Raw genomic sequence first — 12,526 nt, 5'->3', positions numbered from 1 at the left:
GCACCTTTGCACCTCTTTGGGAGACTCTGGTGTTTTCCTGGTCAATCCTGTCCTAAGAATCTGAGGATGCAAAATCAGCTACTGATTCTGGCAGATCAGCCTCCCACATGAATTTTGTTTGAGTCTGAATTCATGAACCAGGGATTTTTCCTTTGAACTTCATTTCCTCTTCAGAAATAGTTCAAAGCAGTTGGAGAATATGAATGCCAAAATCAAGCCTGAAAACCACCCCAGCCTCACTTTAAAACACTTCATTTTTCTCCCGAGAGTTCTGCTGTTGCTTTCCATGGCTTGTCAAACAACCCCGTTCAGATTTAGCACAGAATCTGCTGTTCCCATTCATCACGAGTCTCAGGACTGAGGCACTCCAGCTGCTCCAGGGCTATACCCTTAAAAGTGATCTTGCTGTGATGTTACAACAGCCTGTTGTTATGACCTTGGCTATTTTTGACAAAGAGATAAAGATGAAATAGGTTCTTGTTCCTAATGACAGCTTGTACAAAACATCCTTTCCAAGGAAAACTATGTTATCCATATGTATGCCTTATGGATCAGGCTTTGCCAGACAGCAGCACTATAATCTCTCTCCCCCAGGTGACACAGCAAGAAAAATGGTTTGGCATTATTATGCCAACATCTCTTTAATTGCACTTTGGGAAAGTACTGTGTTTTCTCTCAAAACTAATAACAAATCAAACACTTTGAAAACCACTTTATTTTTTGACTATAACCTCTGTGTTTGTTTACTTGGAAATTTCTCAACCTGGCACATACAATTTTGGAAGATTTTTGCTTTTAATTTGGGGTTCTTGCCCTGAACTTTGTTTTTTCTTCTTGTTGCCCCTTTTCTGAGAATGCCCTATTAACTGGAAAGATTTCTGTGACCTTCCTCACAATAAATAATGCTCATGAGAGTCAAAATGGTCTTCAATAAAACTACCTGATTAACATCTTGAAAGAAAGACCACCTTATTCCTTATAGGCCTGATGATTTCAATTAGAGCTTTGTATAGATTTCACTGAAGTTTTTTTGGCTGTTTCTTCAAAACTAACTTAACAACCACCTAAATACTTAAAGCAGATGAAAAGTCCTACTTGTGTAAGGATAAGCTTAAATTCTTTGCTGGATGGTGGCCTAAGGGCCTGTAAATACAGATGGCTGTGAGCAAGACCCAGAAGAGGCCAGGTAACCACCAACAGGCAATTATATCCCCACCAGAACTTCAAGCCAGTATATCATACTGTTTGAAGCTAATTGCTTTGAAATAATTGGAAAGGTGAGCAGGTAAGTTCACACAGAGCATTTGCAATCTTGCTTTGTGTTTAAAAGACCAACAGTCCAGATTGCATGGACAAAACAGGCATGATTCAATAAAACAAGTTAAAAGGGAAGGGAAAGGTATGCAGTTGTCTTTAAAAAGAATTTTCCTTTTAATTTTTAGCATCATTAAAATGCTGAAAACATTTTGTTCAAGAGCTTCTTTAGTTAATACCTCATTACTTCTCTTTTTATTGTTATGGTAATCAAGCCTTAATATATTGGAGCTTTATAGCATGAAATCAAGGCTAGGCCTGTGGGCATGGACAGATGTACAACAGCATGTAGTAAAACACAGGTACAGAGACATGCAGAGCTGAATATGGCACTGGGGTTTTTTATAATTGTTTAGCAATTCATCTGAAGTTATTTTAACCTTGACAGCAGATGAACTCTAACATGTACCATGATCAGTCACTGGAAAGCTGCACTGAAAAGCAAGTTTTGTAACTGTTGTCTTATAGGCTGGGTTCTAGGAAAGCATGAAACCAAGTCTGAACAAGATGATTAAATTGTTTGCATGACTACAGGCTGTAGCTGTAACTATTCAAAACATTTAATTGAGAATATTTTAGCCAAGGGAGAATGGTAGTGCTGGGGAGCTGCATTTTACACCAGAACTTTGCCTCTCCATGGGAACGTTGGGCTCAGTGTCAGGATTCAGACCCTCTGCAGGCATAGGCACACCAAAACAGAAGAATATTTGGAGCTGATTTCTGGTTCTGAAGTGACACTTGGACCTTGTGCTGGAGCTTTGCTAATGGTTGAATTTCACCCATCAAATCAAGTGAAAGTTAGAAACAACTTTTAGAAAGTTATAATGGCTGTGTGTGCAGGGTGTTGAAATTGTATCTCAAGAAGAGTGAGCACCCTTAGATCTTCCCCGAGTAAATGACAACACACGAGCCCCAGTGTCAGGGAGGCTCCCCTTGTCAGCAGTGCTTTCAGGAGAGATCATTCAGCAAACCATTCCAGCTCCTGGGAGCTTTGCTAAATTTAAAGGGAGTGTTTTGGCTGGCAATCCCTCTCCCAATGAAAGCGCTTCAAACAGCCAACATGCTGCCAAAGCAGCCAAAAGCAATATGCCTGTGACTGCATCAAATCCCTGATCCTGAGGAATGTATTGGGAAGTTCTTGAGCCCCACGGGTTTGGGATGGCACCATTGACCACTGGCCTCAGTTTGTCCTGAGCACCCCGTGCAGGAATATCCCAAACAGCCTCTGGCTCTGCAAACACGTGACCTTCACTGGTGGCCCAACAGTCATGAAGGAATACAAAGAAGGTAGGTACAGGTGACACATTATTCTAGTAGAAGTGAAAATTGTTTTCCATATTATAACTGGATAACAGTAAAATATGAATTAACACATGGATCATGTATCAGAAAAGCATGATTAACCTCAGTTAGGCAAAGCTTCCAGATTCCCCCTTTCTTGGAAATACTGGCAGTAACAATGTGCTGTATTCAGCTGAAATCTGTTCCTTTAAACTTCTGAATTTCAACAAAGTCTCCTAGCAATGAAGAGTCCAGTCACCCAAATTTTTAGTGTCAAGCACAAAGCTGAGCAGCTCTCAGGGGCAGTAAAACTGACTTCCCCTCCTAGGAGCATTCGACTGGGCAGAGCCTGTGGGATCAGACCTTGGGACAGGAACACGTGTTACCCAGCATATAACAAGTGGAATGAAAGACAATGGGCACTACAGGCCAGCAAACACACTAATTATATTAATAAAATGAAAGCTTAAATTTTGAAGCTAATCCTGGGCTATCATTTATAAAAGTTAACAGGGCATATTTAATTTAGGAATTGGCTAACACTTCTCTTTCCACCACTGAAACCTCATAAATGAAATATACTGGATCCCTGCCCAGTGCGGAAATAAAAGTTATGAATAATGTTTCTATCTCAATCATTGTCAGTGCTTTAATATTCCTAATTACTTTAAAAAGCTAAATATTCAATATAGGAAAAACCTTCTTTTTCTTTTATCTCCACTTGCAAGATTAGAGCAATTTAATAAGAGTCACTGGGTAGTTTTAGTCCACAAGACCATTCTGTAATTTGACATCTTATCCCTTCCTGACCATTTTTACACAGAATGAAGTGCTTTTTACTCTGTGTGTGCACACATGTATAAATGTGTAATCTGTATGTCCTTTTTGTCTTAGTCTTTTTGTTATTATTATTTTTAACTTCTGTTAGTGCACATGCACTGTACAAATACTCACTGGTAAGATAAACTAAATCTAGTACTAAGAATAATAAAAACATTTCATGAGTTCCTGAGAATCTGTACAATATCTCACAATTGATGGTATTACTTTTATTTTTTTTATATACTTTAAAATATAGATATTCAATATATCATGATGCCCAGTTTTTCCCTTGTCTGCATTCCAGGTAATCCCAAAATGTTGCTTCAAACCCCATAGTACGGCCTTTGTTTCCATCCTTGGAATCATATAATCCCAGAAAGGTTTGGGTTGGAGGGACCTGACTGATCATCTCATCTCAACCCCTTCCATGGGCAGGGATGCCACCTCCACACCAGGTTACTCAGGGTTCTGTCCAACCTGGCTTGAACACTCCCAGGGCTGGTGCATCCACATCCGCTCTGGACTAAAGTCCTTCCTCCCTGCTCCCCTCCCTGTTCCCTTTTCTGCTGGAATCGAGGGGATATTCAGCAGAGCTGCAGACAAAACCCCAGGAACCCATCCAGGAATCTGCCCCGCTCCCTTCAGCCTCTGGTTGTGTTCACCCTCAGGCACATTTACCTCCCATTCCCTTCTAACTCCTCCCTCTATAGATCCCTTCTCTGTTACCTTCTTTTTCTTAAGATCCCAATCAATTTGGGAGAAGGGGAGGAAGCCAACACAAAACAAAGCACCCATTCAGTTTCATTTCACAGCATCTCTACCCATGCAGCTTTATTTACTTGCCTGATGCACAAATTGACTCCATTTATCAAGTTTATTCCTGTTTTGTCAATAATGTCTCAGGCCTGTGTTACATCACACTCGGATGTTTGTGCTGCCTGTTCCATTCCAGCATGAACCAACCACTTCAACTCACTGTTCCCAATTAAGAGAGTTTAACAAACACAGCCTTGCCAGCTGAAAGAATTGAAAGCCTCAAGTGTGGATTAATTCCCCAGCAAAAGGCGCAGAACTCCCAACTCCCATTTCCCTAACTTTGGCAGTATGGATTTAAGGAATGGATTGTAAGTCAGAGGAGAGAATCTGAGCTGCCTGAAAAGTCAATGGCAAAACTCCCACTGGCTTGAACAGGACAAGAATTCTATCTGGAGAGAGTGCTTTCCAAAAAACTCTAGCACTCCACAGGGTATTTCATGAAGAATGTGCTGTGTTAAAGATTTGAGAGAGAAAAAATTCTTTATGGAGCTCTATTATCTGTACTGGTATCCTAATAACAGGACCAAAAGCATTGACAGCATCCTCCACTTCATTTCACATTTCTTTTCAAAACACATCCAAAAAAGTCCAATGTCATTATCCTGGGAAAGGGTATTTTCACATATTCATAGAACCACAGAATGACTGGGGTTGAAGGGACCTTAAAGGTCATTTTCTTCCAACCCAGTATGTACTCTTACAAAATAACCAGCAGACAATCCTGATTTTTCCATTCAAAACATCCAAGTTCTAAGGCCACTGCTTTATAATACCTGTCTTTTAATAGCAACACATATTTTTATCATATTTTGGTATCTTTACTCACCACTTGAGCAATCAGTCCCTCCCCAGCCTGGTTCACAGTGACACGTGTCAGGAGAGACACATCTTCCATGCACACATTCCTCTGTGCACAGTGCTGTTGAGAGGAAACAACACACAGCATTGTAAACATATTAAGTGGTTGCTAAACATACCCTAAACAATGCCTTAGAGAGCAATATTTTGTTTAAAAATATTAAACAAACCAAACACACAAAAAAAAATACTTGCAAGATTTAATTATTGCTAAGTGACCAAAATAAAATATAGATCTCTTGACAGCAATAAATTCATTTGTCACTTCAGCCCTGTAATGAAAAACTCACACACCAGAAATTCCTTTGGTTAGCAGTTTTGCTTTGTAATAAAGTTTTTACCAAACTGACATTTATTATAGAACAGCAGCTTCTTACATCGCACTCAAATTGCAACTGCTCATAAGACAAAATGGAGCTCAGTCTTGAAAGTATATTAAGATCCAAAATAGATTTTCATTTAAAAAACAGCTCCAGGAAAATAAATAATTTTACTCCATGATGCAGTGGCTGTAAGAGCATTTTTGTCTTTTCAAGGTCAGCCAGTTTTCCATAACTACAGTCGTCTGTGCCACTGGTATAAAATTGGAAGTTCAATATCCTCCAGTTCAAACCAAGACAAACAGGTTGGCTGAGGAACAGCTCATAGATTTTAGGATTCTCTTTTCCTGTGCTGTTTCAGTGTCTGACAGTTTCCGTGTGTGCCCATCACATACTAAAGAATCTGGAGAGCACTGAGTGACTGCTTTAAAGACTGAACTTTGTTGCTTACTACCTTGTTTCCTTTTTACCACTGAGGGCACTGCCAGAAACTCCTTGTGTCAGAGATTCAAATTGGATGGTTAACCTGGAACACATAATTTCCATCTAGACCAACATGTATGAGTTATTAAAAATATGAAGCAGTGGCAATGAGGTCACTGTATGTACATATATAAAAATACATTCTTTAGATCATATATAATCTATGGCTGTATATCCTGTGTTTTTACATCAGATGGGAAACATGGGTATTGAGTTTACTTAACCAAGAATTTCCTGAAGATGGACTAAAAAGACTTATCCCAAGACAAAGATAATTCCTTCTTGTTTAAACCAAGCTGATTTGGGAAGTGGCTTTGGGTTGCTGCACTGAAAATGGAGCCAAACCACCCAATTCCTTTGAAATCAGCCAGCAAAGCTTCTGGAAGTTTCCCTGATCTGCAGGTGGAATGAAAGCTGGAGCCCTTTCAGTTCCCAGATCCTTCCTGCTCTAAAAGTTCTCCGCCACTGCCTTGCTGCTTTGAATGACTCCTGCTACACCTGTCGTTCTGGTTGGACTCCCAGTCTGGATCACGCCTTGGACCCACACCCAGGATGCCATAAAGCTCGTGGAAACATTTTGCTGCCTATTCTCTGGTTGGGTCATTGCAGACCAAATCCACTGAGCTGTTCACAAAATATTTAAATCCAACATCAAAATGCAGGTGAACTTAGAATAATCCTGGGGGACAAACTTTCCTGCTCTTTATCCAGCAGATCCCACGTGACCACTGATTAGAACACTGCCTCGTTAAAATGACTGCAAGATCTTTCTAAATTAATCATTTCCTTTCTACGTTTGCTGCATGTCAAAAATGCAATTTATTCTTATTCCATATCTTGTGTTTAGACAGTATTGCAGTGGCCATGAAATATTCATAGCTAATCTCTACTCACTAATTGTCCTAATCTTTTGTGCATTTATTTTACTCAAGTTAGGCTTTCTGGAGACAGTGAAGCAAACTACTCTACAGCTGTGGGATTAAATTCGGGACAGCATATTAGATAAACAGGATAGTCCAATAAAAACATACACATTTTCCTACAATCATTTGAAAATGGGTGGTTATCCAGAACAAGGAGAAGCTCACATCTAGAACAGTCCCAAATTTATAGGTTCTTATTCAAACTAAAGTGTGCTAAAATATATAGGATATGCTGGGATAGGGATACTGCACAGACTTGGCTGAGAGTACATTTCTCACTGATGTGACATCCTAGTTTCATAAGAGATGTGGAAGTCAAAACACGTTTTGCTGTTGCCTGTATGGACATTTGCAATAATAAATCACTCTAACATGTAAAATGTGTAGCATTTTTTACCCTTTTATCTCAGCCACGTTCTCGCCCCAAGGCAAACATTGTGGTTGGGGGACTGGTTCTTTACTCTTCCAAGTAACAGAACTCCTGCCCATTACTGCTCTAAATTTAGTTGATTTCCACACAAATTTATCACACCTCAACTATGCGAACATAAATATGAAATAATAGTAATTAATTAAGCAATGAAGTTTCCTTGATCACTTGTCTAGCTGCAGTCCTATGGGAAGAGTGCAATGTGAGACTTAGCAGCAAGACTCAAGAGAGAACTCCTCATTCTACAGCACTCAGTCACATGAAAAATATAAAAAATATATCATAAATAACTGTATCCTTGTTTTCAGGTGTTCTGAAGTCCCACATCGCTGAAGATGACTATGTTTAATGAGCAATTAAAGATTCAAGTAAGGTGAAGATGCTTCTTGGAACCGTGGGCTCTCTCATCTCTGGCTGATTAATTGCTAAACAAGTAGCTGTGAGCTCAGAGCTCACTAGTGACTAATTCCAAATATGGGGGTCACAGAAAACCCCCTTTTTTTAACAGAGAAGCTTTGACAGAAGTAATTTTATTTAAAGTGGCAAACAATCAGACTCCTGCACTGGTTGATTCAAATTAGGCTTATAAAGGTCATATTAGGGTACAGCTCTAAAGTTTTACCATAGCAAATAAAATTTTGAATTTCTCCTATAAAAGGGAAGTCTTGCCTTGCTCAAGTCTTTAGAGTTTAAATTAATTTTTCATTCTATTAACATTCAACATAATAGGACACAATGGTCCCCAAGGCATTCTTCATAATACACTTTGTACAGTGGTTTGCAAATGATCCTACTAGTTAATGGAACTATAAAAATTACTTGCACATAAAGGTCAAGAAAAATAAAGATAAGTATATACTTTCTGACACTGTCCCATTCAACACTCATCTAAAGGCCCCTGGAGTAAAGAAAACTTGTCCTAATGCAAGGAATATAATTCCTCCCAGTATAATAGCCCAAGCACTTCAACCTTTGGAATTCCAGACTTTTAATGTCTGCATTTTCCCTCGACCACTTCACTTGAGCAATCCAGCACCTCATTGATCAGTGTGTTATTAGCATTCTTGGCATGAGTTTGACATCAGTTTGTAGTTTGATTCAGCCTGGTAATAAAATGACCTACATCAAAGCCCTGCCAAAATGCCATCTTTGTCGCAATGTGTTTAGCATGAGTTATTTGCCCACATTCAAGGTTACACAGCAAATGCTTCTTATCATGCAATAAAGGCAACTAAAGGGGTCTGTAACAATCCATTTGATGCTTATCACTTACTTTATAATTACAGACTGGGCTTTTTTTAACATATAAGGTCAATCCTCAGGGAAATAGACCTAAAGATTAAACTCTTTTCACACCTGAAACGGCTGCACTGAGGAATGGATGTTAGAGAAATGGATTCCTCTAACACTAGTGCTTATTCTTTAATTGTTGCCCAGAATTTGAATTCAGATATGATAAATGGTTTGTCTGTGTCTCCTCTCCACGAAGGTGTGAAGCGCCCGGAATATTGCAATGAGAAGAGCTCAGTGGAGCAGACTGCAGAATATTTCCACTGCAGAGTTTCTTCAGCTAAGGGGCACCACAGGGAGTTCATCCCAGACAAAAGCAGGGATGGAGAGTTGCTCTGTCTTCCTTGATGCTGCATTCCTCTGTATGGACCCAAATTATGATGTTACAGGGTTTACCTTTGTTGTTACACCCACTGTGAAACCCTGCTCATCACATCATCCACCCCACTGACTGCTGGCACCCACTGAGCTCCACAATCAGCCTCTTTCCCAGTGATTGAGGTGCATTTAGGGAAGAGTGTCATCCTAGGGGAACAACAATGGAGTGATTAACTTGAAAAATTGTTGTTGTCCAAAAATATAACCTGTATATTTATTTCACAAAAGACAGAGTCACAAACAACCTAATTTGTGCTTGCACTGTAGTATGGTAACATTTGTGGTGGTCCTTAGAACCTGTCGGAGTTCACAGCTACCGACCCAGCAATTTCCATCTGCCATTGTCTCACTTTGCCGTGCCAGACAAGCAAAATCCCTCCAAAACAAAGAGCAGGGTAATTACAAAGTGTGAAGGACCCAGAGCAGCACAGAAATGAGGCTCTGTGAGCTGTGCTCGCTCACAGCAGCGCGTGCTGCAGGAGAGCCGTGCCGGAGCATTCCGTACACGCTGGAGTTTCCTGGTCTCTGTGGGATTCCTGCCCAGGATCATAGAGCAGCCAGGAGGTGACAGAAAGCATAAATAACTGTAGATACATTATGATAATGGAAAACATTGCTAAATGGAGATATGGATGCTGCTATGAGACACAATGAGAAATTCAGGCACTCGCTTGGAACTGCACAGAATGAACTGGTTTATTTGGACTGCACACATGGCACAAGGTCATTGCCTCAAAATCTTCTTTTCTCTGTCTTACCTCTGCCAGGTTTTCTTCACTATACACTGATCTTACCCAAACTCTGACCAATTTCATTTATTTTCTGTGAATCAATGGTAAGCCTGCATTTTTTCTTTTATGTTGCTGGTATTTTAACTTCAGATTATTTAACCAGTTTGCCCCATGCTTGATAGTTGTTGGACTAAACAAAGCAGAAATTTAATGGAAATAGTGATGTTTTCCTTCAATATTTAATACGTGTCCCTAAAATAATTTGGGCCATTTTAGCCCATTCCTCCATTCCCTCGTGCCACTTTTAGGGTAAAGAGTGATTTTGTTAGGTGAAATAGCTGTTATCCTGTGGCCAGTGGTTTCAGATAATGCAGAGAGGTCAAAGTAGATGAAAAAAGATGGAAAAGGTTCTTGCTCCTTATCCATTAGGAATCTGTTCACTCAGGGCCTCTCTGGTGCTTCCATCTTAATGTGCTGGCCTGGGTCCAGCTTGTGCTGAGTCTACAGTACCAGCTTCATTAGATAAGCCTGTAGTCAGCTTTTGGCTGGATTGTCTTTGCCTGTTCTCAGGAAAGGGAGGTTGGATAGCACAAGAAAGATGACTACAGCTAATGCATCCAGGTAGGTTTTCCTCATTCTTAGATTATTGCTTATTTGTGGAATGGATGATTTCCTCCCTAAATCACTGACTTTCCATCAGGAATCAAGCTGATTTGATGGTTTCCTGGATAATTGCTTCAAAGAAGTGGGATAATAGCTCTTTGCATTGCTTAATGTCTGTTTCTGTGGTCATCACTCAGGATACATCCATTAATTTATCACCTCGGAAAGCACTTTCATGCAAGGTGTAACAGCTTCCAAAGATGAAGAGATCTCAAAGCCTGCTCAGGCTTTGAGGAATTTATTGTTTCAGTGCATGGCAACCCTTCTTTTTCATCTTCCCGTGAAAGCACCAGTGAAAAACACAAACCCAAAGAGATCAATGTGAGCAAAGGAAAGATGAGACATGCAGAGCAGATAACATCAGTGGGTCACAAGATCAGCTCCTTTTCCTGTAGGTGCAATTCCAGCACTTCTTTTGCAGGTTTGGAATTAGACACTCTGCATCAATGCAATCAGAACAGAATCAATGGTCTTTTTGTTGTCAGGGACATGGGGATCTCTGACCATTGCCTCAGTGAGGTATTGATCTGTTCCGGGTTGTGTTATCCTCAGTCTTGACACCCAGCCAAAGCTCAGGGATTAGGCCAGACATGACTTGTGAATGTCTGAAGTAAAAGAACTGTGGAGATCCATTTTCCCAAGAGCAGAATCTGACATGTGTCAGTGTCATCACTGACAATAGATCAGTAAATCCCTGTATCCATTTGCTGGGATACGAAAATTTGTTAATAAGCATAAACTCCAAGGTAGTTTTTTACCCTTTCTATCAGCAGGTAAATAACAGCCTGGGATTCTGATCACCATAGACGTGAACACAGAGCCTTCCACATTCTTGGGTGTCCCAGGCTTGTGACATGGACTAGTTTAGGGCTCCTGGAATAGTTCCATCCAGGTCTCAATGTTTCAAACTCCAAGGGCCCTTCAGTAGGAATGCTCACAGTTTACTGTCACTTGAAGAGCTGCCACTGATGAGAACCTCCTTCAGTCCATGCTGCAATGTGCTTTAGATCTTACTCTAGGGAGTGAATAGGGAAGTAAACTGTGCCAGGGGAAGGGCAGGGTAGGGAAGAGACTGTCACTTGTTCTGTATGCCCTGAGACTGGTGGAGCACAGTTTGGAATCCCAGCCTGGTTGGTTCTAAGGAACAGCTGAGCTGGAGCAGCACATCCCTGAGACAGGAATGGTATCGCATCACTGACCATAAAATAGTGACAGTGACAGAGAAGTTTAGAGCCTGCAAAAGGAGAGGTCGGGGGAATCACTCATTTAACAGAGTCTTTGTGGCATTTTGATGCCCCATTGGTTTCATCTGCTCTGGTGGAGAGAGGGAATGGGAGATAGCACTCAGCATTTAGTGCTGTCTGAGCGAGAGCTGCAGAGCAGCCTCCTCATAGCAGCAAATGTCAGAGAGCACGACTGGGGTCAGGAAGCTGAACTCTGTTGTACCTTTGGCTGTGTTAATAAAAAGTGCAGGAGTTGAAGGCACAAAAAGGGATGGTGGAAAGGCACTGAGGGACTCTAAGCACTCAAGTGCATCTGCCCTGCAAAGTGGACAGGTTACAGGGCTGGGTAAGAGCAGCACTGGTTCCATAGTCTGGAGATTAAGTCAGAGCTCAGCTCCAGCCAACGGAATGGGTGCAAAGGCAGGAGGGGGTTCAGTGCAGGAAGGAGGCAAATCCTGCAAGAAAGACAATGTCTGATCCAAACAGCTCCTGACTAACTCACACCTCAGACCAAGTTCAGACATATCCACAAAGGGACTCCTGCTCAGCCTCAGGGCTCCACAGGAATCAGGACACACCAGAGCCTGGGCTTGACCTTGGGGCAAAGAGAGAAATCCCTCCTTCTGGTGAAATCCTGACCCTCTGAGATGAGTCACACTCCCAAATCCCTTACAACTTTGTTGGGGGTTAGGATTTTTCCTTTTGTTTCTTTCCCTCATGGAATTTTGTCCCATCTGTTGCTAAGAGACAATAATGACCAATATTTAAGAGAGACTAAAGAAATGGCCAAGGCGGGAGAAGGGTGCAGCCAGCTACTCTCTTACCTGGGGGATTTTCTTTTCTGTCAGATCGGTGGGGAGGCAGGCTGTGGTCATTGTGAGGAGAATTCGCCACCACTGTGAGGCCCGGTCTCCTGCTGTCTGCTCCTACAGTGAGGGAAGCTCTGCCTGTGGGAGCAGCTGTTGCACTGGAACTTTATAAAACCCTACCTTAA

General features: G+C 41.2%; 1 protein-coding gene across 9 annotated transcripts in view; it reads right to left on the bottom strand.

Moving 5' to 3' along the window:
• Positions 1-12,526, bottom strand: part of MEGF11 (multiple EGF like domains 11) — a 273,843-nt gene that overhangs the window by 167,514 nt on the left and 93,803 nt on the right. For all 9 annotated transcript variants that reach the window (XR_011003600.1, XR_011003601.1, XM_068203530.1 and 6 more), the window contains one exon: positions 5,060-5,152. Coding sequence is in view for 7 of the 9 variants with exons in the window: in XM_068203530.1 (XP_068059631.1) it covers positions 5,060-5,152 (93 nt within the window). In the remaining 2 variants the exon portion in view is untranslated. The remainder of the gene's footprint in view (positions 1-5,059; positions 5,153-12,526) is intronic.

This window comes from Anomalospiza imberbis, chromosome 13 (genome assembly GCF_031753505.1).
Source record: "Anomalospiza imberbis isolate Cuckoo-Finch-1a 21T00152 chromosome 13, ASM3175350v1, whole genome shotgun sequence".
NCBI lineage: Eukaryota > Metazoa > Chordata > Aves > Passeriformes > Viduidae > Anomalospiza > Anomalospiza imberbis.
The sequence above is the reverse complement of the archived record's forward strand: the minus strand, read 5'-3'. Positions and strand labels throughout refer to the sequence as shown.